General features: G+C 44.3%; 1 protein-coding gene across 4 annotated transcripts in view; it reads left to right on the top strand.

Moving 5' to 3' along the window:
• The window catches only part of KRI1 (KRI1 homolog), a 62,509-nt gene that overhangs the window by 4,356 nt on the left and 33,424 nt on the right, over positions 1 to 24,729 (top strand). For all 4 annotated transcript variants that reach the window (XM_058168460.1, XM_058168459.1, XM_058168458.1 and 1 more), the window contains 4 exons: positions 18,184 to 18,238; positions 18,350 to 18,384; positions 19,079 to 19,175; positions 24,085 to 24,162. In XM_058168460.1, coding sequence (XP_058024443.1) covers positions 18,184 to 18,238; positions 18,350 to 18,384; positions 19,079 to 19,175; positions 24,085 to 24,162 — 265 coding nt within the window. The remainder of the gene's footprint in view (positions 1 to 18,183; positions 18,239 to 18,349; positions 18,385 to 19,078; positions 19,176 to 24,084; positions 24,163 to 24,729) is intronic.

The raw sequence follows: 24,729 nt of genomic DNA, 5'->3' as shown, positions 1-24,729 counted from the left end.
TTTGGTTTTTGCTACAACACCCAACTATCTCTATTCCCCCCTCCTTAACCCTCTTCTCTGCTGTGTGAGCAAGTCCCAAAATGGCCTCAGTCAGGCCAGCCTCAGAGCTGACACTCACCTGCGCAGCCTCAGAGTACAGTTGAGTACACTGATCAAGGGACAGCATCTGCTGCAGCTGCTGCCATATACCATCGGTCCCCGCACACTTGCCACCTCTTGTCTGCGGACCGGGGCGTCCAACCTGGCCAATCACCCTGAATACCGTGTTTCCCCCAAAATAAGCTGTAGTGCTTATTTTGGCACCCTAAAAATATAAGAGCAGGTCTTATTTTTGGGGATACACAGTATGTACTTAAGGAGCAAGACCGATGAAAACATGTCACTTTTAGAAGAAAACAACCAAGAGCAAAGCCCCTACTATCTACCCTAGCCTACTCCAATGAAGCCCCTCTGGAACTGAACTATCACTTTCATAGCCTCTTTCTGGGAGAAAATTCAGACACTCATAAGAGAATATTCAATAGTTTCTAGTTTCTAAAAAAGCACAACCCAGCATTCCTGCGACAGGAAGAAAAGTATTCCAGACTTTCCTAGGGAAAAAAAGCAAATATTAGTGATAGGAGATTCAATTCTTAGAACAGAAACTATAGTCTGCAGATTAGGCAGTCAATTTAGGGAGCTATATAGTCTTCCTGGAGCAAAAATCAAAGATGTAACTGAGTACTTTGCTAAAATAATCAACCCCATGGATTACTACCCCTTTCTTCTATACGTGACCCAACATGAATCTGAAAACAATAACAAAAGATTACAAACAGCTAGGGAAGAAAGTTAAAAAATTAGGAGCACAAGTGATGTTTTCATCTATACTTCCAACAGAAGACCAACATCCAATGAGGGATCAAAGGATTTTAGAAACAAACCCCTGGCTTAAAAACTGGTTAGAACTGGTCATCAACAGAACTTCGGGTTCCTAGATTATGGTCTGTATTACCTAAATGAAGGGCTACTGGCACGTCATAAGAACTGGAAACTATATTCAGAAAACGACTGGCTCATCTTATCAAAAGGGCTTTAAACTATTTTTTTTTATAAAAAGTTTTTTATTCTTTATTTTTTTATACACATATTGTAAATGTACATTCCCTTGTCCATAAATAATCATACATATTTTTTCTAAAGAAAGCACAAAAATAAAACATTTTAAATACATTTGGGATTGCTCTTCTACCCTTTCTTTCCCTTCATTTCATAACAAACCTTCTCTTTTCCCTTCCTCCCTCTTCACCTCTCCTACTTTCTTCCTCCTTTCCCTTCCTCTCCTCCACTCCTCTCCTCTTTTCCTCCTTTTTCACCTTCTCCCCTATTCTTATCCCCTATCCTGTCTTCCTCTCCTTCCCCTTTCTTCTGTTCCTCTCTCTCCTTCACCACCTCTATCTTACCCTCTATTCCTCTTCTTTCTTTCTTTCTTCTTTGTTGTATAATATTTCCCTTACTTGGTAACAGAGCAGCTCCAGTTTTCTAATATTCTATACTTTCTTTTCAGTTTCTTTTCCATTTTATCCAATCTACCATTTTATTATTGTACATTTATATTTATAATCTTTCTCCCCCCCATCCCACTTTTCCATTTACTCTGGCATTATCTGAGTTTCTATTTCTTTTTTATCATTTCCCTCATTTAATTTCCCATTATTTAAATTGTTTTTCTATCCTCTTTTATTCATTTCTCTTTGCTAGCGATACATAGAATCTTTCCAATATCTTGAAATACACCAATTCCTCTTTATCTTTTATTCTTAACATTAATCTATTTATTTCTGCACAGTCTGAAATTATTTTTTATTACTTCACCTTCTCTCTGTCTTCCAATTTTGCGCATATACAATTCTTGCTGCTGTTATTACATGTATAATTTATTTATTTATTATTAATTAAACATATATCTTCTTTGCTATATCTCTCTGGCAAAATACCCAATAAAAAAATATCTGGCTTTAATTCTATATGTTTTTGTAACATTTCCTCTAACCATGTCTGTATTCTAGACCAATAATTTTTTACTTCTTTACATGTCTTCCACATATGGTAATATGATCCTGGTAAATGCGAGCATTTCCAACATTTAGCTGATTTATCTTTAAACATTTTTGCTAACTTTTCTGGTGGCATGTGCCATCTATAAAACATTTTATATAAATTTTCTTTATATGCAGTTGCCATTGTCAACTTATAATTCCTTTCCCATAGTTGTTGCCATTTCTCTAATTCTATTGCATAACCAAAATTTTTTGCCCATGTTACCATTGTCTCTTTTACTTCTTCATCTTCTAGTCTAACTTGCACTACAATTTTTTAATCATTTTTTCATCCTTTCCAGTCATTATCTGATCCAACTGATTCCCCCAAGTTAAAACCATATTGTTTCAAATCTTTATCATATCTTGATTGTATTTGCAATCTTGTGTACCAATCAGTCTCGATCCCTTGTTTTTCTAAGTCTTGTTTCTGCTTTAGTTCTTCCTTCTCTGTTAAGATGTCCTTATACCTTACAATATTGTTCATGTTAATCATATTCGGATGTGTCAGCGCTTCTATTGTTGAAAGCCATGTTGGTATTTCCATATAATGTTTTTCTTTCACTCTCTCCCATACTGTTAACAAGCCGTTACACAATGCCTCTGGAAGTATCCATGTATCCTATTTTTTCCATACCATAAGAATGCGTGCCAGCCTAATTGCAAATCATGTCCTTCCAAAGTCAGTAAAATCCATTCTTTAACCCAAGTTAACATTGCCACTTCGTGGTAAAGTTCCCAGTTTGGTAGACCAAATTCTCCTCTAATCTTAGAATCTTGAAGCAATTAATTCTTGCTTTCTTGCCTTGCCATATATATTTCCACATCATTTTATTCAAACTCTCAAAATATTTCTTCTCCAATTTTATCAGGATTGTTTGAAAGAAAAACAAAATTCTTGGCAATACATTCATTTTAATTAACACTATTCTTCCCATTAATGATAATTGCAGATTTTTCCATTTTTCCAAATCTATTTCAATTTGGTTTCTCAGTTTATAGTAGTTATCTTCCTTCACCGTAATACATCTTGAAGTTAGTTGAATGCCCAGATATTTCACTTTCTTCACTATTTGAATATCTAGCTTCTGATTTAATCGCTTCTTTTGTTTTTCTCTCATATTTTTAACTTTAATTTTTGTCTTGTCTTTATTTATTTTCAATCCAGCTACTTCTCTATATTCCTCTATTTGTTGCATTAACTTTGGGCCTGTTTCAGTTGGTTCTTCCATAATAAATACTAAATCATCCGCAAATGCTTGAAATTTGTATTTTTCCCTTTTAATTTTCATTCCTTTTATTTCTTTATCTTGTTTTATTTTCCTGTTTAAAATTTCTAGCGTCAGGATGAATAACAATGGAGATAACAGACATCCTTGTCTAGTTCCTTTTCTGATATCTACTTTCTCTGTCATTTTGCCATTTATTATTACCTTTGCCGATCGTCTTTATATATAGTTTTAACCATATTAATAAATCTATCCCCAAAGTCCATCTTTTGTAATTGCGTAGTCATAAATTGCCAATTCACATTATCAAATGCCTTTTGCACCACTGTACCTCAGATTGCCGGGTGCGAATCCCTCTTTGTGAGATGGGGTCATAGGTGCCAGATGGGTTTGCTGATCACGTACCTGGCTCCTTGCTGCGTGACAGCTGCCCTGCCCGAGCTCCTGGAGATGCTGGCCGGGGTGGCAGTTGAGACCCCCAGACTTTTAGTTATGGGGGACTTTAACTTGCCATCGTCCGGCTCGTCATCGACGGCAGCTCGGGAGTTCATGGCTTCCATGACGGCCTTGGACCTGACCCAAGTAGTTGATGGCCCTACTCACATTGGGGGTGGCACTCTGGACCTGATTTTTGTTTCTGGTCAGTGGTCGAGAGATCTGGACTTAAAGGAAATAGTCACTGAACCTTTGTCATGGTCAGATCACTCTCTCCTTCGTCTGGACTTTCTGACCGCCATTCACCACCGCAGGGAGACGGAGCCAATACGTTGGTTCCGTCCCAGGCGCCTGATGGACCCGGAGGGGTTCCGGACGGAGCTTGGGCCATTTCCTGAGGGTCTGGCTCACGGCTCGGCTGAGGAACTTGTTGCGGCCTGGGAACGGGCCGCGGCGGGGGCCTTAGACCGTGTCGTGCCTTTGCGGCCTCTGACCCGGCGCAGGTCCCAACCGGCTCCTTGGTTCTCCGAGGAGCTGAGAGGGATGAAGCGCCGGAGAAGACGCCTAGAGAGTTCCTGGAGGTCCAGCCGTTCAGAATAATAATAATAATAATAATAATAATAATATTTTAATTTGTATACCGCCCTTCTCCCGAAGGACTCAGGGCGGTGAACAGGCAGATAAAATATAAATACACACAATAATTTAAAACAACCCTTAAAAAACTGATTTAAATGCCCAAAACGTTAAAAACATACTCCCCTGTAAAATAACACAATTTTAAAAACCCATCTAATAAAAATAAAAATCAGGCTAGTCCAGCCATATGAAATAAATAAGTTTTAAGTTCGCGGCGAAAGGTCTTAAGGTCAGGTAATTGTCGGAGTCCGAGGGGAAGTTCGTCCCACAGGGTCGGAGCCCCCACAGAGAAGGCCCTCCCCCTGGGGGCCGCCAGTCGACACTGTTTGGCTGACGGCACCCTGAGGAGTCCCTCTCTGTGGGAGCGTACCGGACGATGGGAGATAGAAGCCGGCAGTAGACGGTCCCGTAGATAGCCCGGTCCTAAGCCATGGAGCGCTTTAAAGGTGGTAACCAATACCTTGAAGCGCACCCGGAAAACCACAGGTAGCCAGTGCAGTCTGCGCAGGATAGGTGTTATGTGGGAGCTCCGAGACGCTCCCTCAATAACCCGCGCAGCCGCATTCTGAACTAGCTGAAGTCTCCGGGTGCTCTTCAAGGGGAGCCCCATGTAGAGAGCATTGCAGTAGTCCAGGCGAGAGGTAACAAGGGCATGAGTGACTGTGCATAAGGCATCCCGGTCCAGGAAGGGCCGCAACTGGCGGATCAGGCGAACCTGATAAAATGCTCTCCTGGAGACGGTCGCCAAATGGTCTTCAAAGGACAACCGGCCATCCAGGAGCACGCCCAAGTTGCGTACCTTCTCCATCGGGGCCAATGATTCACCCCCGACAGACAGCCGCATCTGCAGCTGACTGTACCGAGTGCCGGCATCCACAGCCACTCCGTCTTGGAGGATTAAGTTTGAGCCTGTTCCTCCCCATCCAGACCCGTCGGCTTCCAGACACCGGGACAACACTTGACAGCTTCACTGGGGTGGCCGGGGTGGAAAAGTACAGCTGGGTGTCATCAGCGTACAGTTGGTATCTCACCCCAAAGCCACTGATGATCTCACCCAGCGGCTTCATATAGATGTTGAACAGGAGGGTGAGAGAATCGACCCTGTGGCACCCACACATGAGGCACCTTGAGTCGATCTCTGCCCCCTGTCAACACCGTCTGCGTCCGATCAGAGAGGTAGGAGGAGAACCACCGATAAACGGTGCCTCCACTCCCAACCCCTCCAACCGGCGCAGCAGGATACCATGGTCGATGGTATCAAAAGCCGCTGAGAGGTCTAATAGGACCAGGGCAGAGGTAACCCCTATCCTGGCCCTCCAGAGATCATCCACCAGCGACCAAAGCTGTCTCCGTACTGTATCCGGGCGGAAGCCGGACTGGAACGGGTCTAGATAGACAGCTTCATCCAGGTACTGGGGTAGCTGACATGCCACCACACTCTCTACAACCTTCGCCGTGGCGAAGATTGGAGACTGGCGATAGTTCCTAAAACAGCTGGGTCCAGGAAGGCTTCTTGAGGAGGGTCTCACCACAGCCTCTTTCAAGGCCGGGAAAGACCCCTCCGCAGAGAAGCATTTGTAATCCCTGGAGCCAGCCTCGTGTCACCTCCTGAGTAGCCAGTACTAACCAGGAGGGGCACGGATCCAGTAAACATGTGGTGGCGTTCAGCCTGCCCAGCAACCTGTCCATGTCCTCGGGAGTCACAGGATCAAAGTCATCCCAAACCACCTCAACAAGACGGGCCTCGGAACCCTTGCCTGGGTCTACCCAACTTTGATCCAATCCGTCCGAAGCTGAACGATTTTGTCGTATAGATAACCGTTAAACTCCTCGGCACGCCCTTGTAGGGGGTCCTCCCGCCCCTCCTGTTGGAGGAGCGGGGGGGTCACCTGAAACAGGGCGGGCGGGCGGTTATCTGCCGGCGCAATGAGGGAGGAAGCGTGGGCAACCGCAACCCTCATTGCCACTAGGTAGGTCCTACTATAGGACCTAACTAGTGTCCGGTCAGCCTCAGAGCGGCTGGATCTCCAGGCACTCTCTAGGCGTCTTCTCCGGCGCTTCATCTCCCTCAGCTCCTCGGAGAACCAAGGAGCTGGTTGAGACTGGCGCCGGGTCAGAGGCCGCAAAGGCACGACACGGTCCAAAGCTCCAGCCGCGGCCCGTTCCCAGGCCGCAACTAGCTCTTCAGTCGAGTCGTGGGACAGGTGTTCGGGAAACGGCCCAAGCTCCGTCAGGAACCTCTCCGGGTCCATCAGGCGCCTGGGACGGAACCAACGCATTGGTTCCGTCTCCCTGCGATGGTGGGTAGCGGTCAGAAAGTCTAGACGAAGGAGAAAATGATCTGACCATGACAAAGGTTCCACAACTAAATCATTTAAAACCAGATCATTAAACCACTGGCCAGAGATAAAAATCAGGTCTAGGGTACCTCCCCCGACGTGGGTAGGGCCGTCAATTAACTGAATCAGGTCCATGGCCGTCATGGAAGCCATGAACTCCTGAGCTGTCGAGGATGCTACGCGGGCTGATGGCAAATTGAAATCCCCCATGACCAGCAGTCTGGGGGTCTCAACTGCCAACCCGGCCAGCAACTCTAACAACTCAGGCAGGGCTGTAGTCACGCAGCAAGGAGCCAGGTACGTGATCAACAAGCCCACCTGAGTTCTACGACCCCACTTCACGAAGAGGATTCACACCCAGCTATCTGAGGCACAGTGGTCTCCTCGGCTCCAGACTCTCCTTGATGATAACCGCCACCCTCCACCCCTACCCTGGGCCCTCGGCTGATGGAATGCTCGGAAGCCTGGTGGGCACATCTCCACTAGGGAACCCCCTTCAGTGCCCAACCAGGTCTCCGTGCGCCCATAACGTCCGCGGTCCCTTCCTGAATAAGATCTGAAACCAGGGGGGCTTTATTACCCCCGGACCTGGCATTACATAACATCAGCCGGAGGCCCAGGTCCCGATTATCCTGGCCACTCGGGTCACGGGAAATTCCTGGGGGGCCGGAGCACGCAATCGCTCGTAAACAGCGAGGCGAGCCCCAAAACCTGATGTGCCCCCCCCCTTCCGTCATATCTGCCTCTCCCACTTACCGTAATAATAGCTCGACCCTGACAAACTGGAACGACACCCCTCGCCATAACCCCAGGACCTATTAAGTTACCGCCGCGAACACATGGTGGACCTAGCCCCTTCCCTGATGGGCCCATCCCCCCCCCCGGACCAAACCCGTCAGTTTCCTCCCCTTAAAATTCCCTTAAAACTCCCTGGTAAAAACGATTAAAACAGTTCATTAAAATCCCTAAGCCTCCTAGATTTCATGCCAACTCTCGGGGTTCCAAAACCCGTCCTCGAGATGTGCCCTCGATAGTGTGGAGGGCCAGACCTGCGAGAGAGGGGAATCTCGCAGGGCAAGAAGGTCCGCAGTTGAAAATCTTCGCATCAATAAAAATACAGCACAGTCAGCAGTCCATCCAAGCCGGTCAAGATGGCAAAATGTCATTGCAGCAAGACTAGAGTCCCTGGCTGGCGAGATGGACAATGGACTTCCAGGATTCCGTGGGGCCGTTATTCTACCCCCAAACCCAAACAGCCCCACTTTCCCAGGTCCAGATGATAAGCCATTCTCCTCCAAGTCAGTCCGTACGGCCTTGGTGTTACAGTCACTCTGGGCCTTGATGTCAGAAAAAGGGGGGTCTTAAAGTGGGCCAGCCTCGCCTCCAACTCCTCCCTCGGCGGGCCGAACCCTCCAGATGACACATCCGACCCCCTGCGCTACCACTCAGCGACCGATCTTCTCCTGTCTCCTCGTCTCTGGCAAATGATGGAGAAAAGTACTCAAAAGTTCTCAAACGTTGATAGAAAGTCCTCGGCCCCTGGGAGTAGGGAGGCCGTCCGCCCCGGCCACCGCCGGCGGAGCCCGAGGGCCAGGCGCAACCACCGCGGCCATCACCCCAGCCATGGCCCACCAGAGGACAGAGGAAACGCCGAGAGAAACGCCAAGAGCCGAGGGGAGGAAGTCCGGCCAGGCCCTCTCCGGCGCCGATGAAAAAAGTCTTAGCCCCTGGGGGAAGGCCGCCGCCGCCGCCAGACCCGAAAGTCATACAGCGGCCGCCACGGCGCGGCCGCCACCCCAGCAGGCCAAGGGAGACACCGAGGAGCCGCCGAGCCGCCGAGGGAGCCACAGAGCCCCGCGCGCCGCCTCCGAGCCACCACAGGGCCGCCGAGCCCACCGCCAAGCGACCGCAGGCCCAGGCCGGCCGTGGGAGGCATCGAGACGCCGCTGAAGCCGCCAAGCCTCCGAGCCCACCAGCTGTTCCGAGGCTCCGGAGGAGCCGCTGAGGAGCCGCCAAGCAGCTGAGCCCCCACCGGCGGCCGCTGAGGCCGCCAAGCAGCTGAGCCCCCACCGGCCACCGCCCCAAGCCGGCCGTGGAGACGCCGCCCCAAACAGGCCTAGGAAGCCGCGGAGGAAGCCGCGGAGGAAGCCGCGGAGGAAGCCGCCGAGACCGCCGAGCCTATCAGCTGTTCCGAGGCTCGGAGGAGCCGCTGAGGGAGCCGCCAAGCAGCTGAGCCCCCACCGGCGGCCGCTGAGGGAGCCGCCAAGCAGCTGAGCCCCCACCGGCCACCGCCCCAAGCCGGCCGTGGAGCGCCGCCCCAAAACAGGCCTAGGAAGCCGCGGAGGAAGCCGCGGAGGAAGCCGCGGAGGAAGCCGCCGAGACCGCCGAGCCTATCAGCTGTTCCGAGGCTCCGGTCCCGGCCAGCCCCAGCCCAAACGCCGCTTCAGATGTTCTCCCGGCAGGGTCCGGGACCGAGAGGGCCCAAAAACAGCCCCTCTCGGTCCCAGACCCCCGGAAAGGCCACCAACCGCACCGCCGAAGATCCTCAACGCGCCATCTTGGCGCATGCGCAAAAGGTACAGAAGCTGATCGGACACTAGTGAAGTCCTATACTAGGGCTTACCTAGTGGCATTGAGGGAAGCGAGGCGTAGCTACGCCTCCTCCCTCATTGCATCGGCAGATAACCGCCCAGCCGCCCTGTTTCGGGTGACCCGCTCCCTCCTACACCAGGGGGAGCAGGATGACCCGTTGCAGGGACGTGCTGAGGAGTTTAACGGTTATCTATACGATAAAATCGTTCAGCTTCGGGATGGTTTGGACCAAGATTGCGGTGAGACGGGTGAGACGGCTGAGGGTGGTCTTGGTGACATTTTATGGGATGAGTTTGACCCTGTCGCTCCCGAGGACATGGACAGGCTGTTAGGGAGGCTGAATGCCACCACATGTTTACTGGACCCGTGCCCCTCCTGGTTGGTGCTGGCCACGCAGGAGGTGACACGAGGCTGGCTCCAGGCGATTACGAGCGCTTCCTTGGTGGAGGGTGTCTTTCCAGCCGCCTTGAAAGAGGCGGTGGTGAGGCCCCTCCTCAAGAAGCCTTCCCTGGACCCGGCTGTTTTAGGTAATTATCGTCCGGTCTCCAACCCGCCAGCGAAGGTTGTAGAAATATGGTGGCATATCAGTTTCCCTTGCACCTGGATGAAACTGTCTATCTAGACCCGTTCCAGTCCGGTTTCCGGCCCGGTTACAGCACGGAGGCGGCTTTGGTCGCGTTGGTGGATGATCTCTGGAGGGCCAGGGATGAGGTTGTTCCTCTGCCCTGGTCCTATTAGACCTCTCAGCGGCTTTTGATACCATCGACCATGGTATCCTGCTGCGCGGTTGGAGGGATTGGGAGTGGAGGCACCGTTTACGGTGGTTCTCCTCCTATCTCTCCGACCGGTCGCAGTCGGTGTTGACAGGGGGGCAGAGGTCGGCCCCGAGGCGCCTCACTTGTGGGGTGCCGCAGGGATCGATCCTCTCGCCCCTTCTGTTCAACATCTACATGAAGCCGCTGGGTGAGATCATCAGTGGGTTCGGTGTGAGGTACCAGCTGTATGCGGATGACACCCAGCTGTACTTTTCCACGGACCACCCCAACGAAGCTGTCGAAGTGCTGTCCCGGTGTCTGGAGGCCGTCGGGTCTGGATGGGGAGAAACAGGCTCAAGCTCAATCCTCCAAGACAGAGTGGCTGTGGATGCCGGCATCCCGGTACAGTCAGCTAAATCCGGCTGACCATCGGTGGCGAGTCATTGGCCCCGATGGAGAGGGTGCGCAACTTAGGCGTCCTCCTGGATGAACGGCTGTCTCTAGAAGATCATTTGACGGCCGTCTCCAGGAGAGCGTTCTACCAGGTTCGCCTGGTGCGCCAGTTGCGCCCCTTTCTGGACCGGGAGGCCCTATGCACGGTCACTCACGCCCTCGTGACGTCTCGCCTGGATTACTGCAACGCTCTCTACATGGGGCTTCCCTTGAAGGGCACCCGGAGGCTACAGTTAGTCCAGAATGCAGCTGCGCGGGTGATAGATGGAGCCCCATCATAACACCCATCCTGCGCAGGCTGCACTGGCTACCTGTGGCCTTCCGGGTGCGCTTCAAGGTTTTGGTGACCACCTTTAAAGCGCTCCATGGCATAGGGCCGGGTTATCTACGGGACCGCCTACTGCGACCAGATACCTCTCACCGACCCGTGCGCTCTCACAGAGAGGGACTCCTCAGGGTGCCGTCAGCTAGGCAGTGTCGTCTGGCGACGCCCAGGGGAAGGGCCTTCTCTGTGGGGGCTCCCGCCCTCTGGAACGAACTCCCCCCAGGACTCCGTCAACTTCCAGAACTTCGAACCGTCCGTCGCGAGCTCAAGACTCATTTATTCATCTGTGCAGGACTGGCTTAGATTTTTAAATTTAGAGGGGTTTTAAATTGATTTTAATATTTATATTTCTATTTTTCTTAATTGGTATTATTAATTATTGGCATTAGAATAAGTCTTTTAATGATTATTTTAATTTGTATATTGATGTTTTTATATGCCTGTAAACCGCCCTGAGTCCTTTGGGAGATAGGGCGGTATATAAGTTTAAATAATAAATAAAATAAATAAATAAAAATAACAATACCATTTGTTTCTCTGAATGTGCTTCATAATATTCCAATGTATCCAATATAATTCGTATATTATCTCTAATTTGTCTTTTGGGCAAAAACCATTTTGATCTGAATGTATAAATTCATTTAGAAACTTCTTCAATCTTTCCGCCATAATTGATGCAAATATTTTGTAATTTGCATTTAATAGTGAAATTGGCCTATAATTCTTTATTTGTTGTAACTCTGTTTCTTCTTTTGGTATAAGAGTTATATATGCTTCCATCCATGAGTTTGGCGCCTTGGCTTCTATTAATAAATCATTAAATACTTGTAATTGTCAGCTTTGGAAGCCATACTAGGCCGAAGGCTTTCACACGCTACCACTTTCTCCTGTGTGGAAAAGTAGGGGAGGGTGGTGGTGGTACAAGGGATTATTAGACATAACAACATTCTTCCTGCCGGTCAAGGTCAGGCTGAGCTCGCATCGGGTGAAAGAGTGGCCGGAGTGATGTCTCGAGATGGGACGGTTGAAGATTGGAGCATGTGATCGGCAAAAGGGTCATGAGAGTGGGGATTGTGGAGTTTGTATTACTGAGGGAGGAACCCGGATCCCCAGATTCGGATTTCCACCAACTGTGCCAGATTACCTATGCTAGTAAAAGAACTTTTAAAGATGTTTGCTTCGGAGTCTTTTCTGCAAGGAGGGTTTTCTGGAACACTGACAGTAATATTTTATCACTTAGTACCTCTTGCAATTCTTTGTATAGTTCTACTGGTAATCCATCTGGTCCTGGGGTTTTTCCATTCTTCTGTCTTTTAATCCCCTCCATCAATTCCATCATTGATACTCTTTCTTCTAGTGCCTTTTTAAATTCTTCTGGTATTTTAGGAATTATTTATTTATTTATTATTTTATTTATTTTATTTGATTTTTATACCGCCCTTCTCCCGAAGGACTATTTCCCTTTCCAGATATTGCTCTATTTTCCCTTCTGGTATCTGCTCTTGTTGATATAATTTCTTGTAATATTCCTCAATTATTTTTTTCTTTTCTTCATTTCAATAACATATCTTTCCATCTTGATCTAGTAGTTGAGTTTTCAACTTTCTTTTTCCTTTTTCCTTTTATATGCCAGACATCTTCCTGGTTTATTTGCATTTTTGAAAAAAATTTGCTTTGTTCATTTTATTTTCCTTGCCAGGTCTTCATTCTCAATTAAGTTCAATTTATGTTTTTTTCAAGTCCATTAGGTTTTTAATTTTTTTATCTTGTGGATTTTTTTGCAAATCTTTCTCTAACTTTTTATATTCCTCCCCCAATTTCTTTTGTGTTTGTCTGTTCTGTTTATTTCTTTTCCTGCATAAGTCATTGCCAAGCCTCTTATATATGCTTTACTAGTGTCCCATACGTTTTGCAATGATGTATCTTCTTTTCTATTCTCTTTGAAGAAAAATGTTGATTCTTTTTCCATATATTGTATAAAGTCTTTCTCATTTAATAAACTTTGATTTAATGTCCATCTCCTTCTTTTTCTTTGGCCTTTCCATGCCATCATTATCGGATTGCGGTCTGCCCATATATTTGCCTCTATATCAATCTTACCTATCTTAAATATTAAATCTGTAGATATCCACATAATATCTATTCTTGACCGTGACATATGCCTATTTGAATAAAATGTATACTGCTTTTCCTTTAGATTTCTTTTTCTCCAAGCATCTAGTAGACTTAATTCATCTACCATTGTATAAAATGTTTTCGGAAGTGTCTTTCTTGGTTTTTTATTCACTTTTGTAGATTTATAATCTAATTCATTATCAACTGTTGCATTAAAGTCTCCTATTATGCAAATATCTTCATATTCATATTCTAGTATTTTTCTACGTAGTTTTGCATAAAATTCTTCTTGATTTTCATTTGGAGCATATATTCCCACCAGTAATTATTTTTTATAGTTCATTACAATTTCTACCATTAACACACTTCCCTCCTCACCTTCAAATATTTGCTTGGATTGAATTGTCTGTTTGATATAAAATACCACCCTTCTTTTACTTTGAGAAGCCAATGTTGTATACAACATTCCCAATTTTGTTTGCTCCAAAAGTTTTTTATGTTGCCTTCTAATATGAACTTCTTGTAGGAAAATAATTTCTAGTTTTAGCTTCTCTAATTTTTTAAATATCTTCCTTCTTTTTATTGCTGAATTTTAGCTTCTCTAATTTTTTAAATATCTTCCTTCTTTTTATTGCTGAATTTAATCCATTTATATTCAGAGATATTACTTTAATTTCTTCCTCCATTTCTTATTTATTTACTTGTTTTGTCGATCTAGTCGTTCTTATCTCTCTTTGTTCTTTAACTTCTTTTGCTCTTGCTCCTTCTCTTACCACTCTCTCCTCTTGTTCTTTAGTCATCTCCCTTGGCTGCTCTTTCTTCTCCTCCTATCATCCATCTCCTTTTTCGTCTCTCAGTTTTTCTTGTTCTTGCAGACCTATGTGTTGTTCATAAAATAGCTCTGCTTTTTCTACTGAATCTAATCTGTATCTTTGCTCTTGCCAGTTCACCAATATTTCTTCTGGAATCAGCCATCTAAAATTTATTCCTCTTTTTATCAAACATTTTGTGAGAAATTGATATTCTTTTCTCAGGTCTCTCACTCTTCTTGGAATTTGTTTCAGTGCCAATATTTCTCTCCCTTTGTGCTTTATTGTTGTGTTTCTCATCATTTGCAATATCTCTGTTCTGAGTTTTCTTAGTGAATCTGACATGAATTTCTCTAGGTAAATTATTTTTCATTGCATATCGTGTGCACTCTATATATCTCATCAATTCCATTTAAAATTATTTCCTTGCTTTCTTCCATTATTTTTGCTAATATCTCTGCAATCTTCTCTGCTAGCTTTTCTCCCTTTTCTTCCTCAATATTTTGGAATCTTAAATAATAATCAGCTTTATCCATTTTGAGAATTATAATTGTTTTTTCCTGATTTTTATCAGTGGTTGTAAGTCTGTACTCCGTCTCTTCAACATTTTTCTCTGTTGCCTCTTGATTTTTTCCCCATTTGTTGCAATCGTTCATTTTTCCCTGTCATCTCTTTTACTTCTTTCAAGTCTCCTTCCATTTTTTCCATGGTTCCTTCCATTTTTTCCATTCTTCCATCTACCTTATCTAATCTTGTCTTAAGATCTTTATATATGTTCTGTAATATGTTTTTTAAATTCGTATTACTTTTCTCTTGCTGTGATACAGTTTCTGTTGTCTTTTGTTCTGTGACACTCGATGCTGGTGATGATAGATGTTGTGTCGTTTTCTTCATCTTGTCTCTTCAAATCACACCACCCGCTTTGTAATCCAAATAATCCAGTTCTAAGATTCCAGCTATTTATTTTAGTTAAATTCCAAATTTAAATTCCAAATCTGCTCCCAAATCCATCAAACTCTTCAGGTTCTTGATACTTTAATCCACATATATTTCAGAGAAAAACAAAATGCCAAAAACAAATCAACAACCACCCAAAAAGCCAAAGAGGAAAAAGAAAATTGCAAAAGGAAAAAAGAAACAACCAAATCAGGACAAAAATAAAAATTCACCAATGAAAAATTTCAAAATGTCCAAACATTCAATAAAAATTAGAAAGAGTGTAAAATATATTCTCCCAAGAAAAATTTATAAAAATGGGGAAAAAAAGACAAAAATGAAAAACAAGAACCATACTAATCAGTGTGCAGCTGCTGCTAAAAAAGCCAACACAGTTCTGGGCTGCATAAACAGAGGGATAGAATCAAGATCACGTGAAGTGTTAGTGCCACTTTATAATGCCTTGGTAAGGCCACACTTGGAATATTGCATCCAGTTTTGGTCGCCACGATGTAAAAAAGATGTTGAGACTCTAGAAAGAGTGCAGAGAAGAGCAACAAACATGATTAGGGGACTGGAGGCTAAAACATATGAAGAACGGTTGCAGGAACTGGGTATGTCTAGTTTAACTAAAAGAAGGACTAGGGGAGACATGATAACTGTGTTCCAATATCTCAGGGGTTGCCACAAAGAAGAGGGAGTCGGGCTGTTCTCCAAAGCACCTGAGGGTAGAACAAGAAGCAATGGGTGGAAACTGATCAAAGAAAGAAGCAACTTAGAACTAAGGAGAAATTTCCTGACAGTTAGAACAATTAATAAGTGGAACGACTTGCCTGCAGAAGTTGTGAATGCTCCAACACTGGAAATTTTTAAGAAAATGTTGGATAACCATCTGACTGAGATGGTGTAGGGTTTCCTGCCTGGGCAGGGGGTTGGACTAGAAGGCCTCCAAGGTCCCTTCCAACTCTGTTGTTAATTAATTTTAAAAAATTTTTTAAAAAAATCACAAAATTTTAAATCGAGGAAGTAAAAACCAAAAGAGAGAAAAGAAAAACAAACACACAAAAAAAAATAGAAAACCCAAAAGGAAAAAATAATAATCCAAAGTTTATAAGTCCCTCAAGCGAAAGGAAAAAAGAAGGACAAAACAGACAGCTCAATCTTGGTAATTTACAAAAACTTACGTTCTTCTTTTTTTCCCCACCCCCCTCTTTCTATCACAAAATCACAAGACCACTTCTTACCAGCGTCGTCTTGCCATTTTCAAAAACATTGTCCAAGGTCATTCTGCTTTCATATTCTCCTTTGTTCAGTACGTCTATTTAGTTTTCTCTGTCACCACTAGATGGGACTCCAAGTAACTTAAAGTACTCTTAAACATAACAATACTTTTTTTCTTTCCACTTTGCACTTCCAGCTACAAAATTCTAGCTTTCAGAAAACAATTCATTAGCCATGCAAAACCTCTTTGTCCAATCTGCTTTCAATTCATTAATTTGATTTTTCAATTTTCTGTAATTAGTCTTTATTAATGGCTTCCACTTTTTCGCCGCTATTCCAGAGGTGGGGAGGTAGTTTTATTCCTCTCCCTCCCGTCTCCTCTTTCAGGAAACTTTTTTTAAAAGTTCAGGAGACAAAAATATAAAAGGAATCTTGTTTCCAAGACTTCAATTTTTCACCCAGATGATTACCTCACTCTCTTTTCTTTTCCTGTTTTGTGTGGCCGCCCCGGCTTTTGACAGCTCCTAATGGCTGTCTTTCCACGCTGCTGGGTTGGAGACTAATGCTGGCACTTCAGGGAACTTGCGGCTTCCCTGTTCGCACCAGCCTGCGCCTCCGTTCTTAACTGTGTCTACGGGACAGTTATGATCCCCTGGGGATCCCCTGTATTGGCTGGGATATTGGCATTATTCCGGAGCTCCAGAATTCCAACATTTGGGTGAATCAATGCTTCCATCGTTGAAAGCCAGACCGTATCCTCAAATAATATTGTTCTTTAATTTTCACCCATACCAACATTAGTGCATTTCTTATATAATGTCTCTGAAAATATCAGTTGAAAATCATGTCCTAAAATGATGTTATGGTCAAAATACTCACTTGCCTAATAATTGTGCACAGTGTATATATAATTTTCATATAGTGACACTTGCTTTTTTGCAGTATAGAGGAGCTAGGTTTCCTATGCTACGTTTCTATACTGAAAGAATATGTGCATACTTCACTTCCCTTTCCCTTCCTTAGTAAATTTATATCAGTTTAGCCAATAGGATGAATATATGAGCAGCTTTGTTCCTTTCTGAGAAGATTTTGTCTTCAACATCTCTGGAAGCAATATCTCATCAGTATCAGAGGACTGATTTTCAGGTTTTAGGTTAGATTAGATTAGATTAACAGAGTTGGAAGGGACCTTGTAGGTCATCTAGTCCAAGCAGGATTACCCCCCGCCCAAGCAGGAGACCCTACATCATTTCCGACAAATGGCAATCCAATCTCTTTCTGAAAGCCTCCAATAATGAAGCCCCCACAACTTCTGAAGGCAAGCTGTTCCATTGGTTGATTGTTCTCACTGTCAGAAAAATTCTCCTTATTTCTAGGTTGAATCTCTCCTTGGGCAGCTTCCATCCATTATTCCTTGTCTGGCCTTCAGATGCCTTGGAAAATAGCTTGACCCCTTCCTCTCAGTGTTTAAATATTGGAACACTGTTATCATGTCTCTCCTGGTCCTTCTCTTCACTAGACTAGCCATGCCCAGTTCATGTAACCCTTCTTCATATGTTTTAATCTCCAGTCCCCTAATCATCCTGGTTGCTCTTCTCTGCACTTTTTCTAGAGTCACATCTTTTTTATAGTGTGGTGATCAAAACTGGATGCAGTATTCTAGGTGTGATCTTACTAAGGCTTTATAGAATGGTATTAGTACCTCACTTGATCTTGATTACATCCCTCTGTTAATGCAGTTTAGGATTGCATTGTCTTTTTTGGTTGCCGCTGCACACTGCTGGCTCATATTTACTTGGTTGTCCACTAGACTCCAAGATCTCTCTCACAGTTACTGCTATTAAGCCTGGTTTCACCAATCTATATATGTACTTTTGGTTTTTCTTGCCTAAGTGTAAGGCTTTACTTTTCTCTACATTGAATTTCATTTTGTTAGATAGGGCCCAGTGTTCAAGTCTGTCAAGATCCATCTGGATCTTGAGCCTATTTTCTAGGGTGTTAACTATTTCTGCGAGCTTAGTATCATCTGCAAATTTGGTAAGTTCCCCTTCTAAGTTGTTTATAAAGACATTGAAGAGTACTAGGCCTAAGGCAGAACCTTGTGGTACCCCACTGCTTACTTCCCTCCATGTAGATGTAGACCTGCTAAGGACTACTCGTTGGGTATGGTTTGTCAGCCACGATAATTTGGTTTTTTTCATTTCAAGTGTTTATTAGCAAGGATTGGTCAACTCATTGTCATTCTTTTTTTCTGCAGCAAATATGAAGATGAAGAGGAGGAAGAAGAAGAGATAACAGTTAAAAAGCAACTTGTGAGTCTGGAAGGAGTATATAAATTTGAAGTCTGGATCCCCTCATAAACTGTCCTAGCAATATGTAAAGTTACCGGGTGACTCTTCTTTTTCCCTGTCTTCTTTTTTCAGACTTATGTAGAGGAACAGAAGGAGCTGAAGGAAAGGTAAGGCAAGAATTCATTGTAGATATTAGCTATCTGGAAGCTAGGAACTTGGTCAACTCATTGGAAACAACTTGGGTGGTTCAAAATCTTCATGCTGATATATCCTCCAAATGGTAAATGTCTATAAATAAAGAGGTGTGATTGAGAGTAAATCACCTTGGAACCCTGTTCCTACATAGGCATTGGGGGAGTAAGGTATTATTTCATATTTGCTTAGTGTATTTTCTCTATGTTCATTAACCTGTCCAACTTTTATTCCATATCTCTTAAGATTGAGTAATGATAGATTTTGGGGTTTATTTCAGTTTCACTTTTTATTTTTCTGGAGCTGTGTTTGTCGTTAAGCAAAGAATATTTGGTGGCAACTGAAGTATTGCTAAGAATCCTGCTGGGGTTGTTTGGAGCAGATAATTTTTCTTTGGTTGGATTTGAATATTCAGTTGAACCAAAATTTAATTTGCCTGGCTTCGTTTCTTTGAACCCAGTTCTCATTAGGAAACTATAGTTCTGGATTAATGGTTTAATGAACCCAGTTACTTAATTGATAAGCCATGGCTAAAAGTATTGCAGTTTACTAATTGAATCTAATTATTGTAGTGGTAAATGTTTGTGACTATGTGTTGTGTGGTGATATTGATTTTTAACCTCCAAAAACACTTGACATTATATTAAACCTACTTTGTCTCTGATGCAGCTTCCGAAAGTTTGTGGCAGAAAGTGATGAAGAAGAAGGTGACAATGGCAATTTTTCAGCCCTACTGCAGAAACGGGTTAAAAGTAAGGAAGAGAAAGTATGTGTCTATATGAGGTAGTATTATTTAGGTCTTTCTTTTGCTCATCTAAGCAGGATACTGTTCTGGAACTCAGCTTTTTAGTTTCTGAGGGGGAAAGATGGGAAATACGTATTTTTTTCTGTTTAGTCCTCCAGGCTGACTGAAATAGTAATCATCTCTTCAGATTGGGAGGAACTTTACTTGAATGTCACAGAGGATATCTTCTTCCTATGATGACTTTTTCTTGACCACTTCAGATATTCCAAGAGTCCTCAACAGTGATACGTCTTTCTAATATTTCAGATACCCATTCTTTAAAAGAAATAGGATGCTGAATGTGTTCTCGGAATCTTGTATGCAATTTATCTGTGTTATAGAATATAACACAGATAATACTTTATACTTTAAAGCGCTCCATGGCATTGGGCCGGGTTATCTACGGGACCGCCTGCTGCTACCAAATACCTCTCACCGACCCGTGCGCTCTCACAGAGAGGGACTCCTCAGGGTGCCGTCAGCTAGGCAGTGCCGTCTGGTGACACCCAGGGGAAGGGCCTTCTCTGTGGGGGCTCCCACCCTCTGGAACGAACTCCCCCCAGGACTTCATCAACTTCCGGACCTCCGAACCTTCCGCCGCGAGCTTAAAACATATCTATTTGTCTGCGCAGGGCTGGATTAGGTTTTTTAAATTTTTTAAATTTAGATTTTAAATGGGTTTTTATATATATTGTTTTAATTATCGGGCTATATTTAATAAGTTTTTTTAACGGACATTTTATCTTGTATTTATATGTATTTTATCTGCCTGTGAACCGCCCTGAGTCCCTAGGGAGATAGGGCGGTATACAAATTTGAATAAACTAAACTAAACTAAACTAAACTGGCCTCTCATGAGATGCTTCACTGGGTCTAGGCTAGGGTTAGCACCTCGCTTAAATATAAGAATTAGCTTAACTTAGAACAACTGAATCCCAGTGAGTTATATTAGTCAAACATTGTTTTATTTTCATACTTCTCTGAGCACACAAAGGAATGGATAGAAAGATGCAGGGAGTACAGATCTCCCTGTAATGTCCATAGTTAGTTCAATCTGTGTTGGACCATTGCAGATTTCTTTTTGGTGTACAGGTGGCCCTCAACTTATGACCACAATTGAACCCAAAATTTATGTTGCTAAGTGAGAAATTTGTTAAGTGAGCTTGCCCCATTTTACAACTTTTCTTGACACATTTGTTAAGTGAATCACTGCAGTTGTTAAATTAGTAACACGGTTGTCAGATGAATCTGGTTTCCCTATTGACTTCGCTTGTCAGAAGATTGCAAAAGGGGATCACATGACCCTGGGACACTGCAATTGTCATAAATGTGAGCCAGCTGTCAAGCATCCAAATGTAAATCATGTAACCATGGGAGTGCTTCAATGGTCATAAGTATGGAAAATGGTCATCTTTTTTCAGTGCCGTTGTAACTTCAAGCAGTCACTAAGCAAACTGCTGTAAGTTGAGGACTACCTGTGATTTTTAAAAACAGACTGTCAAGAAATCTGAAAAACACTTCCAAGAAATGTTAACAACTGATGATGATATATAAAATAGCATTTTGAAGGAGGAAATGGAGGAGAGAGTTGAGAAGAGGGAAGATGCACAAACTGACTTTTATTTGATTTTATATTTGTGGAAAAGAATAATAATAATAATAATAATAATAATAATAATAATAATAATAATAATAATAATAATAATAATAATTTAATTTAATTTATAGACCGCCCTTCTCCCGAGGGACTCAGGGCGGTGAACAGCCAGTTAAAATACAGGAAAACAAACAATATTAAAAAACAACCCTTAAAAAACTCATTCAATTGGTCAAAACTAAAACACAATTACACCCTATAAATTATTAAAAACTTAAAACCCCAATTAATCAAATTAAAAAAATTATATATATTTTTTTAAATCAAGCCAGTCCAGCGAGACGGAACAAATAGGTTTTAAGTTGGCGGCGAAAGGTCCTAAGGTCAGACAATTGTCAGAGTCCAGGGGGAAGCTCATTCCACAGGGTAGGAGCCCCCACAGAGAAGGCCCTCCCTCTGGGGGCCACCAGCCGACATTGTTTGGCTGACGGCACCCTAAGGAGTCCCTCTCTGTGAGAACGCACCGGTCGCTGGGAGATTGAAGCCGGCAGAAGACGATCCCGTAAATATCCCGGTCCTAAGCCATGGAGCGCTTTAAAGGTCGTCACCAAAACCTTGAAGTGCACCCGGAAGACCACAGGTAGCCAGTGCAGTCTGCGCAGGATAGGTGTTACATGGGAGCTACGTAGTGCTCCCTCAATAACCCGCGCAGCCGCATTCTGGACTAACTGGAGTCTCCGAGTGCTCTTCAAGGGGAGCCCCATGTAGAGAGCATTGCAGTAGTCCAGGCGAGATGTAACGAGAGCATGAGTGACCGTGGATAGGGCATCCCGGTCCAGGAAGGGACGCAACTGGCGAATCAGGCGAACCTGATAAAAAGCTCTCCTGGAGACGGTCGTCAAATGATCTTCAAAAGACAACCGTCCATCCAGGAGCACGTCCAAGTTGCGCACTTTCTCCATCGGGGCCAATGACTCGCCCCCGACGGACAGCCGCATCTGCAGCTGACTGTACCGGGGTGCCGGCATCCACAGCCACTCCGTCTTGGAGGGATTAAGCTTGAGCCTGTTTCTCCCCTTCCAGACCCGTACGGCTTCCAAACACCGGGACAGCACTTCGATAGCTTCGTTGGGGTGGCCTGGGGTGGAAAAGTACAGCTGAGTGCCATCAGCGTATAGCTGGTATCTCACCCCAAAACCACTGATGATCTCACGAAGCGGCTTCATATAGATGTTGAACAGGAGAGGCGAGAGGATCGACCCCTGCGGCACCCCACACAGGAGGCACTTCGGGGTCGATCTCTGCCCCTCTGTTAACACCGTCTACGTCCGGTCAGAGAGGTAGGAGGAGAACCACCGATAAATGTTGCCTCCCACTCCCAACCCCTCTAGCCGGCGCAGCAGGATACCATGGTCGATGGTATCAAAAGCCGCTGAGAGGTCTAATAGGACTAGGGCAGAGGAGTAACCCTTATTTATTTATTTATTTATTTATTAATCATATTTATATACCGCCCTATCTCCCAAGGGACTCCAGAGATCATCCACCAACGCGACCAAAGCCGTCTCAGTACTGTAACCAGGTCGGAAGCCGGACAGGAACGGGTCTAGATAGACAGTTTCATCCAGGTACTGGGGTAGCTGCCATGCCACCGCACTCTCTACAACCTTCGCCGTAAAGCGAAGGTTGGAGACTGGACGGTAATTACCTAAAACAGCTGGGTCCGGGGAAGGCTTCTTGAGGAGAGGTCTCACCACCGCCTCTTTCAAGGCAGCGGGAAAGACTCCCTCCCGCAAAGAAGCATTTGTAATCCCCTGGAGCCAGCCTCGTGTCACCTCCTGTGTGGCCAGCACCAACCAGGAGGGACACGGGTCCAGTAAACATGTGGTGGCATTCAACCTTCCCAGCAACCTGTCCATGTCCTCGGGAGTCACAGGATCAAAGCTATCCCAAACAGCCTCAACAAGACGGGCCTCGGAACCCTCGCCTGGATCTACCCAATTTTGATCCAATCCGTCCTGAAGCTGAACGATTTTGTCGTATAGATAACCGTTAAACTCCTCGGCACGCCCTAGTAATGGGTCCCCCCGCTCCCCCTGTTGAAGGAGGGAGCGGGTCACTTGAAACAGGGCAGCCGGGCGGTTATCTGCCGACGCAATGAGGGAGGAAACGTAAAAACGCTTCGCCTCCCTCAATACCACTAGGTAGGTCCTACTATAGGACCTAAGTAGTGTCCGGTCAGCCTCGGAGCGGCTGGATCTCCAGACACTCTCTAGGCGTCTTCTCCGGCGTTTCATCTCCCTCAGCTCCTCGGAAAACCAAGGAGCAGGTTGAGATCGGCGCCGGGTCAGAGGCCGCAAAGGCACGACACGGTCCAAAGCTCCAGCTTCTCAGGCCGCGACTAGTTCTTCAGTCGTGCCGTGGGCCAGATTCTCAGGACACGTCCCAAGCTCCGTCAGGAACCTCTCAGGGTCCATCAGGCGCCTGGGACCGAACCAACGTCCCAGAAAATGATAGAGGTATAAAATCTTTGGGATCATTCAACTATATGTAGCATATAGAAGTTCAGATAGACTACACTATAGAACGGGTGTCAAACTCATTTTGTCATGGTGGCGTCACGTGATGTATCTGGACTTTTTTCCCCTTCACTAAACTGGGCGTGGCCAGCATGTGGCGCATCCATCCCATAGGCTGGGAGTTTGACAGCCCAGCTATAGAATAACTAAATATTTATGAACAAGCTATATAAAGTCTCTACACTAGTTTCAGCCAACAAAGCTGGAATATCTGGAAATTTGATTATTTTCAGTTCAGTTGGAGCAGTTTTACATCTTGCTGATTCTCTGCTGCTGTGCTGAATAAATCATTTACCATGTGGTAGTAGGGTCGACTGTCTTATGAGAACTTGGTCATCCAGTTTTGTCAACTGCCAATTAAAGTTAAAGATAAATGGCAGGTATCATGATATCATGAGGCAAAGGATAATTTGCTTCCTAAAATATACAATCAGTCTAAACTTCAGTATTGCCCAAATCTCTTTTAAGATAGCCCAGGTGTTACTTAGGTTTTGAAAACTTGGATTATAATGGAGAAAGACACTCAATTTTTCAGGAGCCAAATATATATTGGTATTTTTAAGGGCAAAATAAAGTACAAATATTTTGACTAAAAATAATCTAACTCAATGATGAATTTGAAAGTAATTAAAAATGCAAATAAAAATCCCCACAACGCTGGAATGATAAAGGGATGTTAATGTTGACAGTTTAATACTTAACCTCTTTCTTCCAGGAACACGAGGAAGCAGACTATATCAGCTGGTTGAAAGGTCAAAAGAAGCTAGAAGCAGAGACTGAACTTCAAGATCTGGCTAGTAAAGGGCTGGGGACAATTGATGTGGATGACTGTACAAATGTGTTGGAATAGCTGGTAGTTATTTTGGTTTAGCATATAATTGATTCTTGGTGATTTAATAGGCCCTATAAATCCAGGTAACAATAATTCAACTGACTTGGATTATTCTCTGAAAATAATCTATTTACTGATCTAGAACTTCCATTTGAGAGAACTAAGTAAAGAAGAAGGACAGACTTTATTCTTGACCATTTGAGTGATTTATTTATCATCCTCTGGCTAATTTTAATTGCAAGTTGCTGCAATAAAATAATGGAAGGAAAAAGACTTATTATGAAGGTGGCAGTATCAAAAAACGAAAAACTTGAAAAATCTTGTTAGTGTTCTCTGTGTCTCATCATAGTCTGTCCATCACCTTCCATGGTTTTAGGATAAAATGGTCATAAAAGAGTTCTGTAGATCATCCCTGAGCAAAGAGAAGTGGCTGGCACTTCAAAACATATTACTAAGAATGAAAATGTGAACAAGAATCACCATTAAATTCAGTTTTGGATTTCATCTGTGTATTTCTAATTATCTCCA

Source organism: Ahaetulla prasina, chromosome 2, assembly GCF_028640845.1.
Source record: "Ahaetulla prasina isolate Xishuangbanna chromosome 2, ASM2864084v1, whole genome shotgun sequence".
Taxonomy (NCBI): domain Eukaryota; kingdom Metazoa; phylum Chordata; class Lepidosauria; order Squamata; family Colubridae; genus Ahaetulla; species Ahaetulla prasina.
This window is presented reverse-complemented; position numbering and strand designations above follow the sequence as displayed.